General features: G+C 31.9%; 2 protein-coding genes across 3 annotated transcripts in view; both read right to left on the reverse strand.

The window, feature by feature from the left end:
- Window positions 1-4,948: 4,948 nt before the first annotated feature.
- On the reverse strand, window positions 4,949-8,800 carry LOC101511450 (small ribosomal subunit protein uS2-like). The gene is made up of 5 exons (XM_004502870.4): window positions 8,581-8,800; window positions 7,091-7,353; window positions 6,003-6,200; window positions 5,667-5,880; window positions 4,949-5,238 (listed from the first exon to the last, which is right to left on the reverse strand). Exons 1-5 carry the CDS (start codon window positions 8,720-8,722, stop codon window positions 5,147-5,149), a joined length of 909 nt encoding a protein of 302 aa, XP_004502927.1. The 5' UTR covers window positions 8,723-8,800; the 3' UTR covers window positions 4,949-5,146.
- Window positions 8,801-12,346: 3,546 nt separating this feature from the next.
- Window positions 12,347-17,088, reverse strand: part of LOC101511777 (phosphatidylinositol 4-kinase beta 1) — a 19,208-nt gene continuing 14,466 nt past the window's right edge. For both annotated transcript variants that reach the window (XM_012716478.3, XM_004502873.4), the window contains exons 11-16: window positions 15,551-15,604; window positions 15,280-15,423; window positions 15,148-15,201; window positions 14,964-15,038; window positions 13,181-13,264; window positions 12,347-13,099 (exon numbers count right to left, since the gene is read on the reverse strand). In XM_012716478.3, coding sequence (XP_012571932.1) covers window positions 12,998-13,099; window positions 13,181-13,264; window positions 14,964-15,038; window positions 15,148-15,201; window positions 15,280-15,423; window positions 15,551-15,604 — 513 coding nt within the window. In that variant the 3' untranslated portion in view covers window positions 12,347-12,997. The remainder of the gene's footprint in view (window positions 13,100-13,180; window positions 13,265-14,963; window positions 15,039-15,147; window positions 15,202-15,279; window positions 15,424-15,550; window positions 15,605-17,088) is intronic.

Genomic DNA, 17,088 nt, shown 5'->3' on the forward strand with positions numbered 1-17,088 from the left:
GTTAGTTGAAAATAAACGAAACATATTATTTCTATGTGATTTAGTGATAGTGAATGATAAATAATAAAGGATTGAGATAAGAGAATCACAATTCACTCAAAGTGGGCTACGTCCAGTCCTCACAATTTGTGAGTTTTTCCAGTAACGTGTTTCACACAAGAACATTTTTCTTTCACACAATCTTTCATGATCACTCTTGATCAATTACAACATTCACATTTCAACCTTGAAAGGATTTTTACAGTTACTTTTTTGTCCAGAAAGAATTTTTTACACTTTACCTTTTAATCATAAAAAAGATTTTTACAATACACTCAAATTATCTTTAAGAAATAGACTTGAGATTCAAATGGAATTATGAAAGCATGTTGTAGGATTAAAGGACACAGTTCAAAAATAATTACCTCATCATTTTTTGAGTTTGCCACTAGACACATGTTGACTTTTTCATTTTCTTTTGTGTCTGATTCTTCATAATCATCCCAAGTGACCATCATGGATTTTTTCTTGAATGTAAATCTTTTTGGTGCATTTTTGTTTAAAGGACATTCAGTTTTGTATTGTTTTAGTTTGTTGCACCTAGAACATGTAATTTGCCTTTTATCTATTTCTACTTTAGAGTTTTCCCTTTTGTTTGGAAAACTTCTTTTGATCTAATATCTTTTTCTCATCATCCTTTGAATTTTTCTTGTAAGAAGAACTACTTCTTCATCAGCTTTCTTCTTGACCAATTTCTTATGAGTATTCTCTTTCATCTTGTTTTGAAAATATGATTTATTGAATATTTTGAGAGGCTTTTAAGGTTATTATTTTGCCTTTCTTTATTGGTTTATCCTCTTGCAGTAGTACTTCATGTGCTCTTAAAGTTCCAATGAGTTCTTCCAATCCAAGTATCTGAATATTATTGGCTTGACTTATGGTTGTGACCATTGGTCTCCATGTGATTGAGGGACATCATCTCATAATTTTTCTCACTCTATCTTGGATTGAGTATGCCTTACCAAAAGAGCGCATTTCAGATATTATAGTTGTAAATCTTGAATACATTTCATCAATGGTTTCTCTTTCATTCATCTCAAATTGTTCAAACTTTCGTACACCAATATCAATTCTTGTTTCTTTGTCATGGTTTGTTCCTTCATGACGAGTTTATAATGTATCTCCTACTCTTTTAGTCGTATCACATTCATCAACTCTTTCACTTGCTTCCCTACTTAAAGTACAAGAGAAAAATAATTGAGCTTTACAATTTAGAAGTACATTTGCTTTGTCTTTTGTTTTCCAGTATGCTTCCTTCTTTTCAGTAGATGTTGAATCACTTTGATCAACTCTTGATATAAAGTTTCCATCTGTTATGATGTGTCACATTCTTGTATCTTATGATTTAAGAATTGTTGCATCTAACTTTGTTCAAAAGTAGTGGTCTGTACCATCAAAGTAAAGTGATCTATTTGATGAACATCCTTCAACGATATAGTTGCCTTTTGACATTGTTTCCTAAATTTTTTCCTTTAACACTTGTTAAGTATTTATCCTTAGGGGTAGGCTCTAATGTAGTAAAAATATCAATCACAAGGAAGGGGAGTTTGAGTTGTGATCCCTTTTTTAAAACTATTAATTTGTACTTTTAATTTAAATAACTCAAGATTAATCTTGGTTACTCATAAAAATCCATAACGTTCTTGCTTAGTTAAAAATAAATGAAATAAATTGTTTCTATGTGATTAGTGATAGTGAGTGAGAAATAATAAAGGATAAGGATAAGATAATCACACAATGATATATCCAGGTTCATCCAAAGTGAGCTACATCCAGTCTTCACAATTTGTGAGTTTTTCCACTAATGTGCTTCACAAAAGAACATTATTATTTTCACACATATTCGATTTCATGATGTACACACTCATTGGAAGAGGCTACAATTTGATGATGTTGTTGTCGTAAAAGAATAAGGTAATTCAAATATTTCCACTTTAACAACATCCGGACAATCCAGTTTTTGAATCCAGACACTCTTTGTGGGAGCAAGTTCATTTACTACATCTGGACAATCCAGTTTCTGAATCAAAGTTATCATGCCCAAGAAAGAAGAGCACGCGTATTGAGAATCCCTCACCTAATTCATTCTCAAAAACCAAAAATTCACTTTATTGATTATATGCCTCTTTTTAAGCATTCATATATTGAAAAAAATTGTGGAAGTTGCTGGTGATGGAAATCGTGGATTTCGGGTTTTTGCTACACATCTTGGTAAGGGCAAGAATAATCATGCAAATTTCCAACACGGTCGCTTTAGAAAGATAAATAAGCACAAGTCATATTATTTCAAACTGTATTCATCAAAGAATGATTAAATGTTATCCAAGTTTTATAAGGCATCAACATAGATGTCATTTCGAGATATATGACATCTTGTTGAAACTCAATATAATAGAGTTGTAATTGAGTTGACAAGATTTCAAGATAGAGTTTCTGAAACATTTGTTCCACTACGAGGTTTAATACCTCTAAATCCAACTTCATGTATTTTGTGCATTTGATGAGCCAACTAAAATCATTTTGTTCATGTATATTTGAAGGACGGTTGTCCATTACCTCTGACATCTGTAGAATGGACAATGCACCATAAACGTGAATCAAAATCATGGAAGAATATATTTATGGAAATGATGTATTTGTTTGAAAAAAAATCATGGGAAGATATATTTGTGGAAAAGATGTCCAACCATTGAAAAAAATCAAATGTTGACAAACCAATTGAAATAACATATTAAGATGATGTCGCTCACATTGGAATAGGTTAGTTAATATGTTTAAGACTATTAAAACACATCAAAATGATATTAAATGTATATTACAATTATGGATATAATAAAATATATGTCGTGTTTTTTTATATGATTTTTAAATCAAATTTTTATTTTTGTATATTTGTTGTTTATGTCGCTAATACGATTCCTGTTCTACACAAGTAAACTATGTTAGTCACGAAACATAAGAAGGAGGTTTGAATTGTGGTTACTGCTAAAAAAAAAAAAAAATCAAATGGCTTAAAAACTTAAGTGATAAAATTGAAATGATAAAATAATTAACTCAACAATTTATCCTGGTTCACTACTAATTCAGTAACTATGTCCAGTCTCTTCCTCTGAACATTAAGTAGAACTTACATTAAGTAGAACTTACATTTAATCCACTGGTTCACTCAACAATTTAATCCACTATAAGTAGAACTTACATTTGAACATTTGGTTAGTCATAATGATTGTGTTCAATCTTCTCACCTACAATTTTGTATTGTCCAGTTGTTGAGGAAAAGACAACCACTTCCGAACTGAGTTTACAAGTTCTAACAAGTCTTCTAAACTTTCAGCTTAGTGTCGTTAAGTCTGTAAAGTAACACAATCAACGACTATTGGGTTTGGTTACAACAAAATAAGTGCTTATGGTTTTGCAGGATTTTCTCTCTAAGTAGAAGATGTTTATAAGATAAGTTCTCAATTTTTTATTTCTCAACACTTAAATAAATTTGAAAATTTTCTAACTAAGTGTTTGCTCGATGATTTGAGATTGTTTCACTTTGAAAGAATTTTGTGACTTGTTGTAAGTTGTTGTGTCATTTTGAACTCAGAATGCATGTACTATTTATATAAGCAGTTACACCATTATCTTTCTCCTTCAAGGTATGGCTGAGTGCCCTTCATGGAATGATCTTGTGTCCTTCATGGTATGATGATCTTGTTGCCCTTCAAGATGGTGCTTCATTGTTTTCATCAATTGATTTGTTTGAAAATAAATATGATCGTTGAGTTCAAACTGAAACTCAATTTCTCTAAGTATTTGTATTAAGTTCAAATGAAGCAGAAGTAAGAACACCAGAATTATAATTTCTTGACCATAGCCAAGAACATCAGAAGCATTGAGCAACCAAAGACATTAATTTTGTCAAAACAATTAATTTTATGAGAGGCATCGACTCTGTCAATGCGTTGACATTTACCATAAAGCATTGACTTTTTAATGTTGACTTTTTATTGTGTTGACTTTTTTGGATTTCCAACCGTTCAAAGTCAGACGTTTGATGAGATTATCAGAAGCAAAAGAATTATTGTTACGCTTGTCAGAGTTAGAGGCAAAAGAGTTCTTGTTACACATATTAGAGTCAAAGGCATAAGAATTCTTATTACGCTTATGCAACTACTCTACCCTTTATCTTTCACTAGTGGTGTTGGAGGTGTGCGACATCGTTTAAAGTCATTGTCATCGCACAAATAGGAAGAATAACATCTATTATCTTGTATGTACATCCGAGTTAAGCTGAAGGCTTTCATTGAATTTTAAAACCAAATCATGATAGAAGATGTAATTTGTAGCTTACATATCTTTCAACCATTGTCGGGGGCATTATGTCACATAGAACGTGTGATTCTAATAACTTAAGCTATCAAATGTGTAACATTAGTAGTGTTATGGAGAAAAATATGAAATTTTGCGATTGGAGTCGAACAGAAAAGGGAGATAAGAGTAATTATGATTGTGTAAAAACAAACGTGTATTGTTCGAATTTAAATTTATAATAAACTGGTTTCACAGATGAGGGACTCAAATGAGCCCTTATCTATAGTCTGCGATACAAATTGAGCACCAAGGGATAGCAAGATCAGAATAATCCATACAGAAGCAGAAAAACAATTTGAACGTGTTTATGAAATTTATTACAAGAAATTTGAACAGTGTCTCTGTTCTGTGTTAATAGTTATTTTGGTTTGATTTGGAGAACATTTTAGTACAGATTGAGAACAAAAGTTAATGGATTAAGTTGCAGCAAAGTTTGAGTCAGCTTAAAAAACCAAGATTGGTTCGTAACAAAAAGCCGTTTCAAGAGAAAAATGTAGACCAATGTTATAATACATAAATTTTTAGGCCAAGAACAGGGAGAGAACAGGGAGAGAGAAATCATCTCATCAGATTCACATATTTATAAATGCATTAACCATAAAAGAATAAAACTTTACCAAACATCTCAGCCCATAAACAATATCTCTGCCAATGTTACCAAACAAGTAAGAAATAGCTACCGAAAAAAGGTGATCCAGAAAGGAAACGTAAAAATAAATTGCAAGTTGAAACTTGATAAAACCAGATATTATTCCCAGCCAGTTGCTTGGATAGATTCAACACCAGGAGCAGGTATTTGTTGTGGAGGTGGAACAGCTTCAACCCAGTCCCCGGTTGCAACTGCAAAATAACTCTATCGTCAACAAAACAAGAATATATTCTGGAAAACAAAAAAATTGATGTTATCAAGTAAAAGTGAATTAAACAATAAATTTCAGTGTAAAAATCATATTTGGGCCCAAGCTACAAATCTTAATTTCAAGTTAAAATCAATTCAACTCCATAACACCAAAAGCATGTCAAAATCAATTTTGCAACTCCATAATCAATTTTGGCTTTCCCAAAAATGGAACGAAATATGCACTATAACAAAATGTTGGCATCGTGAAGAAAAATCAATTTAGCAAAAGCCAATAATGGATCTATAGCAATTTAGCAAATGCCAATAATGGATCTAAATCAATTTAGCAAATGCCAATATCAGAGCAGATGAAAAGTTCCAAAAGTTTCCGTTTAGTCAAAATTTTATAAAACAGATGATTATGTACCAGCTTCTGGGGCAGCAGCCCAGTTGACAGCAGGGACTGCTGGAATAGGTTGTGGAACAGCATCAGTCCATGGTTGATCGATTGCAGCAGGCCACTGGCCATCACTGGCAATAGCAGCAGCATTGAAGTCAGCAATGCCATAGTCTGGAACAGGAGCTTCATCCTCCTCTTGCTGCTTGGCCTCCTCTGGTTCTCTATAGAAAAATAGATCCACCTGCATTAAAGAAAACCATAAACATGAAATTAATCTAAACCAACCAACTCAACCATCTGATAATGAAGAAGAACAGTATATACTCTTAACAATTACAAAACATAAAAAAAAAAATTGTTTACCATCACATCCCACTTAAGGCCAGGGCGGATAGTACCACGCATCTGCAAAACCATCCTAGCCAAAAGCCAAAAGAGACACCCTATGCTATGCTTACCCTTGTTGTTAGCAGGAATTCCAATATCAACATAATTCATAGGAGAATCGGTGTCACAGAAAGCAATTGTAGGAATATTTCCAAGAGCAGCTTCCTTGATTGGCTGCACACAAGAAAACACTAATTATAGGACAAAAAACGACTAGAACAAAAGATTTGTATCAATAAAAGACAAAGCAGATAAAGCTAAAATAAGAAATCCATAAAGAGCAATCCAAACACAATTAATTATTAAATTGTTTCATTTTTTGTATGATGTGTTGTTTGTGTTTTTTTTGTCTTATATTGTAATTAAATGGTTGTTGTTAATTTATATTGATTACTAGCTGCTTATATCTGGTCGGATCTTCATTATCAGGATGTCAAGGGTAGACTTACTGGTAAGTTGTTACAGAAAAAAATTTAAAACACTTTGCAGATTATATATTAAATTATCTTTGGTTTGTTTTTCGACTATCAATTTGGTTTGTTTTTGTTTTTTTAACGATTTTACTGTAAACTTGTTGCTAGCTTTAAGGAAGAGTCAGAAGGAAGCAAGATTGGTGGTCCAAATATTTTCTGGAATAAATGATACTCATACTATCATAAATCAACAACAAGGTGGCATTGATCCATCCAATTTAGAATCGACTCTTATGCATCAGTGGAAATTTCTGTTTGTTCATATGGAAAACATATTAGGTTATGAAAGTAGGCAACTTGTGAGTGTCTTGATATCACATGTATATAATATTTCAAAATTTAATAATTTGTCTATTGTTGACTTCCATTCCCATTTTAGTTTCTAAATCAAATTTTCTGGTTTTTATATAAATAATTTTTACACGATCCACTTTCCATACCTCGGTTCACTTCCCTTAAAGGAAGGCATGGGTTTTGTTTTCAAAGTTTTGTATCAATAAAAGACAAAGCAGGTAAAGCTAAAATAAAAAATCCATAAAGGCAAAATCATGTGTAGAAATACATCATCGAACAAAGAGTAAATAGTGAAACCTGGTGATCAGTTCTTGGATCAGTGAGTATAAGAAGACGAGGCTCACTGAAGGAAGTTTGTAGCTGATTAGTGAAGGTTCCAGGAGTGTGCCTTCCAGCAATAGCATGAGCTCCAGTGTATTGAGCAAATTTGAGAACAGCTCTTTGTCCATAAGGTCTTGCAGATTGAACAATGATGTCCTGAGAGTTCTCAATGGCAACAATGACCCTAGCAGCAAGGTTAAGTTTATCCCATGTCTTTCCAAGATTTATGATATAAATACCTACGTTAAAAGGCATATGCAACATTTCAATTCAATTTTTACTAAGGAAAAAACTGAATTGGGTTGAAAATAGTGGCAACGAACCCCAAATTGTGCAGAAACAAATTATAATACAAAATGAAAAAGAAACCGGCATCGATTAATCTCCCTAAGAATGTTTATGTTTTCCATTTATCCTATTCCTCGTAACAGTAATTCAAACAACATTGGGATTCGTCCATGACATCTAGATTTTTTATGTCTCTAGAACTGCAATATGGTTGCAATTGAGGCCATTTAAGTCATAATTGACTGCAATTTTTCACATCATCAAGAATAGCCACATGTCAGCAACCGCAATTTAAAACCTTGACATGCGACAAATAAAGAGTAGAAGTCAGACACAAAGGACATTTTGAGGCTTCAAAGCTGCTGGAGCATAGCAGGTAAGAGAATTTTAGGATTGGCTTAACTGATTTGACATTTTCCTATTGGACCATTTATACAAAGGAGCTGAAGTTCTCAAAAGTCAAATTCAAAATAAGGAGGATATGTTGTTTCATTCAAATTCTGAATGAGATAGGTCACAAATTATGGATGTTTGGACCCAACCCTGTATTACTAACTATTGGAGGTTCTGAAATACTGTCAGAGCAGGGTATGCTTCTTCAATGACAGAGCCAATTTGTGTGGCAAATTCAGAAGCTAATAGGACCTTTTCCTTGTGATGCTATCATTTTTCTACACTTTATTTTCTAACTATACGTGTTACTTGTATAGAGAACTATTGTTCATGAGCATTTTTTGAAGTCTAGTGTATATACATGTTGGATTCTTTTGGCATTAACCATGACGTGCTCTATATCTTCTTGTTTTCTATTGTGTTTGTGGCTTAATTACAGTTTTAGAACTCCAAATACCATGATTGTGCAATTTTGATCGCTAAAGTTTTAATTGTGCAATTAAGTTCCCAAAATCAAAATATGAATACATTGAGAAGAACCCTAATTCAAACATCGTCATTTATTCTGTAAATTTGATTATTTACAAACATAATCATAACAGAATATGGATTAACAAAACAATGAGAAACAAAAAAACAAGTAAAGCACCCCAGATCCTATTGATCTCGATTCTCAACTAACTAATTTAAAATACTTGAAACTATCTAAACTAAAAAACACAATATTAGAGGCTATAAATATCGTTCATACATAATAAAAAAAATATTGGTGATATGAATATTACCATCATTGCGGCGTTTAAAAATGTAACGCTCCATCTGGAAGTTACAGTTCTTGGTACCGAGGTGAACATCGGCAGCCAACATAATCTGGATGTCAGCTTCCTTTTGAGAAAGTTGACGGGATGGAGCAGTAGTGGTAGCCATGGCGGATGCCGGTGGCAGACGATAAACAACTAATTCAGTTCGCGGCAGCAGAATTTGGCTAGGGTTTGTTACAACGCTCTAATTTGGATATATATTGTGTTTAAAGGACTGATACACATCTTGACCCGGCCCGCTTGTAAAAACAAAATATATCTTATTAAAATATAAATCTTGACCCGACCCATACTTTAAACACGACTCAGGAGTGATGGGCTAACCTGTCATCGGGCGTTAGAACCCGGTTTATAAATGAATAAATAAAGGGATTTCTATATTGCATTTGAACACTAAAATATTTTGTTATTATCAAATTAAATTATTAATATGTGAATAATATATTATGAATAAATTTAATTATATTTTAAATTTAACATTATCAATTTTAAGTTTTATCTTTAAGTTCTATTTTGAAATGACATCTTTCTGTTATAATTTTAATTATAATTTTAATTATAAAAATGATTTATTTAATTATTGAGGTCAAAATTGAATATATAAATGTAACAAAAAATTTAATTTAATCAATTGCAATAGATATTATAGTACAAATTAGAGAAAATTATTTATTTGAATATTCATAATACAGATACACATTTATTTTTATAGTATCATAAAACTTCTCATAAATAATAGCAGTAATAATATTAATTAAATATTATTCATCTGAAAAATGTTTATCAAATATCAATTATGTTTTGTCACAAAATATTTTCATTGTTATTACTACCAAATTTTTATCAAATACTGAAAAATAAAAAATAAAAATATATTGTTAATATTAGATTAGATGTTAAAATATAACGTAATATCATGGGTTTATTAGGTATTTAGTTTATCTAAATATTAGATTAAACTACTTCTTTGAAGATGTTACCATGAAATATATTTTAAACTAATAAATCATATAAAATTTAGGGCTTAATTTTTTTTATTGAACTAGACTTGAGTCTTGTAAGTCTAACTTTGCTTAAACTAGTTTAAACTCTTCTTCTTTCAAGTTATTTCTTATTGGATCTTAGGATTTCTTCAAGACTACAAGGACAATCCCAAAAATGAAATAGAAATTGAAAATTAAGTCAACAATATTGAACAATTTGTCTCAAAAATATACCCAACAAAATTGAACGGCAAGTATACAACAAATAGAGGTGGGATTTTTTATTTTTTATAGAATGTCTTTGTTTTAACTTTTTATACTAATAAAATTTAGATTAAGGATTAAGGGAGATACATCACCATACGAGGTTAAAGTTAGTTATAATTTATGTTTAAGATATTAATGGCAAAATTTTAAACTTACACCCAAATCACAAGTGTGAGTTGAAAGTCCAATGTGTTGATTGCATTTGGTGGTGTGTCTTTATTGGTTTAATAGAAGCTCAGGCTCTGCTGCAAAGTTGAAGGCTTTCTACTCAATAGAAAAATATTAGTAATTGTGTTTTATCTTGTAAGAAACAACCGTTATTATAATATATTAATGTGTTTCTAAATTTTGATGCACGTGTGGTCTATTAGGAGGAATTTGGTTAGTGTTTTGAGCCTACGAAACAACACCTAAATACGGTCCAAGCTTCCATCACTTAAAAAAAATATTCAATTTTACAAAGATACTCTTTCCTATTATTTTAACTATCATAAATGTCAAAATTTGTAGAAATTAAATATCTGTCGCTATACAATCTTATACGTTATATTGAATTTATTCAATGAAACTTCAAACATTTGTAGATTTAATATACTCGATAAAAACTATTAATTAGTCAGCTGAATTCTTGAAATTCAAGGTATTTCAAAAATTATGAGGCAAAATAATTATTACTAGAGCTACTTCTAGAGTAAGTTTTTTTTATAAGCACATCTAGAGTAAGTTAATATTCACTTTTAAAAAAGAAACTATATTCTTCATCTTTACTTCCTCTAATGCACATATACCTCTTATAAATGAAATTTACTATAATTTTTACTAAAAAATTATCTTTACATTAGGTTTTGTTTCTTGCTATATGTATTTTTATTATAAATTTAAGTTTACGATGTATTATTTTTTACAAATACAGTAAACTCTAAAATTTATTTTATTTATTTAACAACATGGAACGACACAAACATAGAGTGACACAAGTGATAAATATTTGATTGTGGGTTAATCAATTGTCGATGTGTAAGAAAAACTATGTTGAAATATATCCATCTTTTAAATGAATTTTAATTACTTCAAATATTAATATTTGCAATTGCATGTAGATAATACCATATTTAAGATAAAAATAAAAGATATCAACCTTTCAAGTTTATTATATGTTGTTTTTTGAAAATGCATATAGTAAATTTCCATATATACAAATTACAGTAGTTGTATATAATTTTATAAAATGATATAATTCTTTACTTTGTTTTATTTCTGTTCGACCGATAAAAATGAATAATAGGGAAGCTAATACAGAAGTTTTTAATCATGTATTTTAAAACTAGATTAAATATTTTTTTTTAAATTCAAAACATTAATTTTTTGGAGTTTCTCTAAATACAAAGTCTCTAGTTAGCTTCCATCTTCTTTCCCTTTTTTGAAGAAGATCTTCCATATTCTCTCTATTTCAGTTAAAAAAAAAAAAAAAAAGAAGAATTAAATCACAACCAAATGTCATGCTCTCCACACATAAACAAAGTAAAAGTTGAAACTGAAAATGAGAATTAAAAATGGTGTTACAAAGTAAATAGGGCCCTTGATGTTCAAGGAAGTGGACATGCCTACTAATGTATAATGTAGACATTCATTGACTAATAATCATGAAATTTAACTTTGAATTGATATTGTTAATCGCTAATATACTCATTTTGCACGTCAAGTTAATGAAATTTGTTTGTCTATATTCTCATGTATTTTCTACAGTATGATATATTGAATTGAGTTTTAGAGGTTGTGAAGGAAAACAAATTTCCACCTAGCATTATAAGATCAGACAGAGATTGAACAAAGAGGTAGAAGCAAAGTTATAGTTAGGACTACGAAAGGAAGGAAAACTATAGACTTACAAACACTATACTTCATTGCTTCCTAAAAATGCAAGCAGTACTTTAAATTTAGAAAAAACATTTGTGTAGTGGTAAAAAATGGATTTATTAAAGTAATTTCTGGATTTCGCAGTTATGAATTATCTCAAACATCATTTAAGTGCAGAAGAGTAAACTCTAGTTCATGATATGATAAAGAACAACATAAAGCCAAAAAGAAACATGTTATTGACATTAAATAATCACAACAAAAGTAACTACCATCGGTCAAGATTATTATGGGCGGCATTAGTACTGATCATGTATGAGAGGTCTTAGAACAGAGATATAACATATAATGAAATTAATACAAATTGATCAGTATGTATACTACATTTAACACATGAAACTTTAAATATTGTATGAGATATATTTTAATCATTGACACCACAAATGTCATGTCTTAAATGAATCACTTTACTTTCTCCAAACTCACTTTTAAACTCTAATTTCAAAACATGGCCAAGTCTATCAAATTCAACTGGCAAGATTAGCCTACTTTGGCTTAAAAATTTTGTTTATTGAAAAGCCACGGTTTCATGTAGAAGTAAAGACTGGGTTCGAGGCACAATATCACCAAAACTTTTATGATTGATATATGAAGGTGAAAAAATTTCACCATGAAAAGTAAGGAGAGTCAATTACACATTATACAATCAAACATCATTGAAGAATTTTGACAAAATTTTTGCAGTCTAAGTATTGAAGAATCAAATTTGGAAAGAGAGAGGCCATAAATCAGCTGGGACTCTGAATACATACCAGAGCAGTTCGCCAAAGTAGATGTCTGCCCTTGATAATGGATATCCAAAACGTACCAGATCAGTATTTGCTCCAGAATTCAACACATCCCCAAGGGCTTCCATGAATCAAACAGTTATCACGGTACTCATATCCACATCCAATAAAATCTTATTTGTACTCCCCGCTAAAATCACTGTACAATTTGATTAACCTTGAAGTGGCATTTACGAGGCCAATGCAACTTCTCCAAATAGCAGAGCTTTACTTGCAAGAGAATTACTCCCATTGCCATCACAAAAAAAAGGATACATCCATCCACCTATTAATTAATTATTACATCTTAAAAAAACTCTTCAAGTCATACCACAGTGAACCAACCACCCTCCAATGACTTTATAAATGCAATACTGATTGATGAGCATTCACGGTGCAAGCTTAGTCAAAAGGGGGAAAACAAATGACCACCACTGACAAGCTATCTTACAGTATTCCATTCAAAACCTTCTGGTAATAATCATATTGTCGTGTTCGCCATGCATCCAGGCTGCTGCTAATAAGTGAAAGCACCAAAGATACACATTGCTGCAAGGAGAAAAAAAAGATATAACAATCACAAGCAAAAAGTTTATAGGTAAGAAAGAAAACTAATATTTGTAATGAAACCTCTTCAGTTAAACTGAGATGGAAACGCTTTCTTAGGTTCTGTATTGTCCTTGGACCACCTTTAAAGCAGGGGAAACCAGATTCCTGATAACAACATAAGAAAACAATAATTCAGGGAAAATCTAGCATTTTCTGATTTTCTCCTCCCAATACCCACCATATACACAGATAAAAGCAATGAGACGCCCAAGAAAGTACACACAAAGTCGAGTGTCAAGACTATCATCGGTCACTAAAAATAGGTCAAACCCAGGATCATCTTACAAGATGGGGCATTCTGAAAGGTTAGAGTCAAGCATTGTCTAAAAGTTGGGGACGAAAGGAAACGTCTAATCAAACAAATGCAATGCAACCTTGTTGCACAAATTTCTGTTTAACAATAAATAGGTTCTTTTTTCCTTTCGTTGAGTTTAGGCTGGAAATGCAGCCAAATTTCTATATCAGCTATGTTTTAAAAAACCAACCACGCCAATTTATCACCCTCATGCCCTTGCTAGTTATCTAAAACAACTACAGCTTTTCAACTGGTTAACAGTCATGTAGGATATTTCCCTCCCAAACACCATTTGCTGAAAATTGCTAGTTATGATTGTCAATCTTAAAAAATAAACTCAACATCCTATATAGTCAGTAGCCAATAGTGTAACATAGCGGCCGACTCCCAAAACGCTATAGCGGTGTAGCAGTATGGCCGCTACGTTGAACTCGAGGGAAACAATTCAAACACTTTATGCCTTAAAATAGAATAATGCACAAAATCAAACGCATTCATAACTAATCAGCAAAGTTCATTGCTACTGATATTCAAACATAATAAAAAAGCAAAATAACAAATAAGTTCTAGCCTCCAAAACTCAAAATAATACATCTAATATTCAAACATTTAAACATAATATACATTGCAAAATAACAAATAGCTTGCAAGGCTCAACATAACAGGGACTGTTGGTGCAGAAACGGGAAAACCACGGCAGAGAACAAGTTGGCGCAGGGAAGATAGGAACCGGGAGGAGAAGAATGGTTACAAAGAAGAGGGGAAGAGAACAAGGTTGTCCCGAAGAATCCCCTTTCAAAAAAAAAAACAGAGCACTCACCCATATGCAAAGAAAGGTCACAATGATGCCACTTAAAAAATTACCAGCAGTAAAAAGTAAAATAAAACAGTAGCGAAAAAACCCTAAATACGAGGACACTTGTGACATTTTGCAATTAAATCACTGTAGCGGCTTCTTCTCACTTTTCTACTTCACGAAATTTCCACAATTGCGCCACCATGAAAGCGCTACGGTTGCAACCTTAAAACAGGATGCGGCACCATATTGTGTGACGCAAGGCCTCCGCGACGCAATGCTGCTATTGCGGCCGCAACTGACTACAGAGTCAACATCACAAGTTTGTTGGTTGATACAGGGAAGAACTTGTAACTAAAGATCATCTTAAAATGCAAATGCAGTCTCATCACAAGCTTCCCAGATTAGCAAACAAATTGTTTCTAAGATTTTAAAATTACAATTTTAAAGCAATATACGCATTGCTAAACTAATATTTGTTGGCTATAATGTTTCTTTTTAACTCTATTAAGAAGGAATGTAAATATAATTAAAATTTTCAGTCAGTGAACAGCTAGCAAGGTTATTCGAAAAAACATAGCATTTATGTATTAAATAGACAAAGTTGGATTAGTCACTGAACATTAAACCACTTACAATGCTGACCAATATTAAAAAATGAAAGTTGGCATAGGAAAGTCAGGGCCAACATGACATAGGTTACATGATATTACCTGCAACATTTCAACAAGAAGAATAATGCGCTCAGCATGCTTCCGGCAAGTAAGGAAACCTTGAATGCATAAAACCTGAATTACAAGGGACATAATATCAGACAGTTTGGACCCAATAAAACAAAGGCCTTCTATATATGTCAACAAAAACAAACAGACCATCTGCAGACTCTCAATAAACTACCTTGAAATAATCAAAGAACTCGCTTGGAAGCCCCTCAGCATCAGAGTCCATAACCTACCACAACCACATTACCAGTTGTTGTAAAGAAAAGGTACATTAAAAAATATGGCCAGAAGTTTGTCTCTGTTTTACCTCAAGAAGCTCCCGAGTTAATTTGAAAGGTGCACTCTCAAAATTAACGCCACCAGGTGAATTGGAAAGCATGAAGCCAAAATCAATATGTATGATATGGCCTTCTTCATCCAATAAGAGGTTCCCATTATGCCTATCCTTCACCTAGATGAAAATAAGGCAAAAACAAGTGGTTGAACAAAAAAACCTTTGATAACAATAAACCCACAGCATTATGATTTAAATTGAGGTAATGCATCAATGAACGCAAGTATAGTGAGATTTTCCACACCTGCAGAAGGTAGCAAACCAAGGAATATCCAGCCATGCTTTCAACAAAGTTCCTCTGAAACAACAGATGTAAACAAATCATCATATTATAACAAATGATTTCTTATCCATTTTTAACATCAAATCAAGGTGCTTTTCACCACATAATTGAATTAGTAAAATGATTGAAGAAACATTATCCCAAAGAAGGGGGATAAACCTTAAGAACTTAAACCTGACCGAATAAATAGGCATTATTAGCTTTGAATCTGTCAACTGGCTAGAAACTCTAGCAACTGAAATTTAGGGAATTTTTCCTTTTATCTGGGTATCATGTGACTTACTTTGAGGAGTTGTCTCCTCAACAAGTATTTAGCTCTTTAAGAAGTATAATTGATAGGAACCCTAATCAAGAGAAATTGAAAACTGTATTATTGACCGAAAAGCTCAAACTATTACAGAAGATGAACCCCCTCTATAATCCTAGAGCCTTGCCTCCTCAGAATCTCAGATAACTATTTCTCTGCCTAATACAAACTGAAAAACAAATTTCATACCCTTAATAAAAAGTTCTTTGCAATACTTTTGCTGTCAAGTTTGCCATGTTGAGTAAGATTTTGATATTTAATCAATTTGCAAGTCGCAGATCATGAGGTGGATTGTGAGTTCATGACAAAGAAGGGATACATACCAAAGGAAGGAGGATAAGAAATCCTTGAATGATAAACTAATAGGATAACAAACAACCAAGAGAAACAAATTTTTATTTTGCTCTTTCCTTTTTGTCAATAGTTTATTTCAAAACCATGATTCCCCTTAGTATTTTAGGCAGTTTTATATTTATTGTATTTCTGTAACAGTTTTATATTTATTGTACTTTTGTAACAGTTGTATCTTGCTATTATTAGGTTTATGTATTTAGGATCAATCCCATAATGACAGGGATCCGTTTTCCTTAGAATTAGCTGTCTATATTTCCTAAAATAAGCTGCTGGCTCATGTATATATATAGGTCCAGTGACCTCATAATAATATATGAAAGAATATTATTCCTGTTGAAGTTGTGGGATTTTAGAGGAAAGGAGGAGAGAAAATAATAAGGGTTTGAATATTATTGGTAATAGTTTAATGTTGACTTGATTACAAAAGATTCAATACTAATCTCTATTTATAGAGAAACATAGACTCAATTCTAAATCAGGAACAAATCATAATAATAAAGAGAGATATTCTAAGATTCAATCCTAAATAAGGAATAAATCATAATAATAAAGAGAGATATTCTAAGATTCTCTACGATTATAAATTAATCATAGAAAATAAATCAAGATACTCTAATATAATATAAAAGATACTATAAGATATTTTCTAATATTCTAACAATTCCTTCTAAATTTAAGATGGTATCAGAGCTCCTGATCCTTGGGAGCCTCTGACCGTGCCTGTAAACCCTAAGTTGCAGCCTTCATTGTTGCGCCACCTTTAAGCATTGCTGCAGCCTTCATTGCAGCGCAACCCTCCGTGCCTGTAAACCCTAAGTTGCAGCCTTCATTGCTGCGC

Source organism: Cicer arietinum, chromosome 5, assembly GCF_000331145.2.
Source record: "Cicer arietinum cultivar CDC Frontier isolate Library 1 chromosome 5, Cicar.CDCFrontier_v2.0, whole genome shotgun sequence".
NCBI lineage: Eukaryota > Viridiplantae > Streptophyta > Magnoliopsida > Fabales > Fabaceae > Cicer > Cicer arietinum.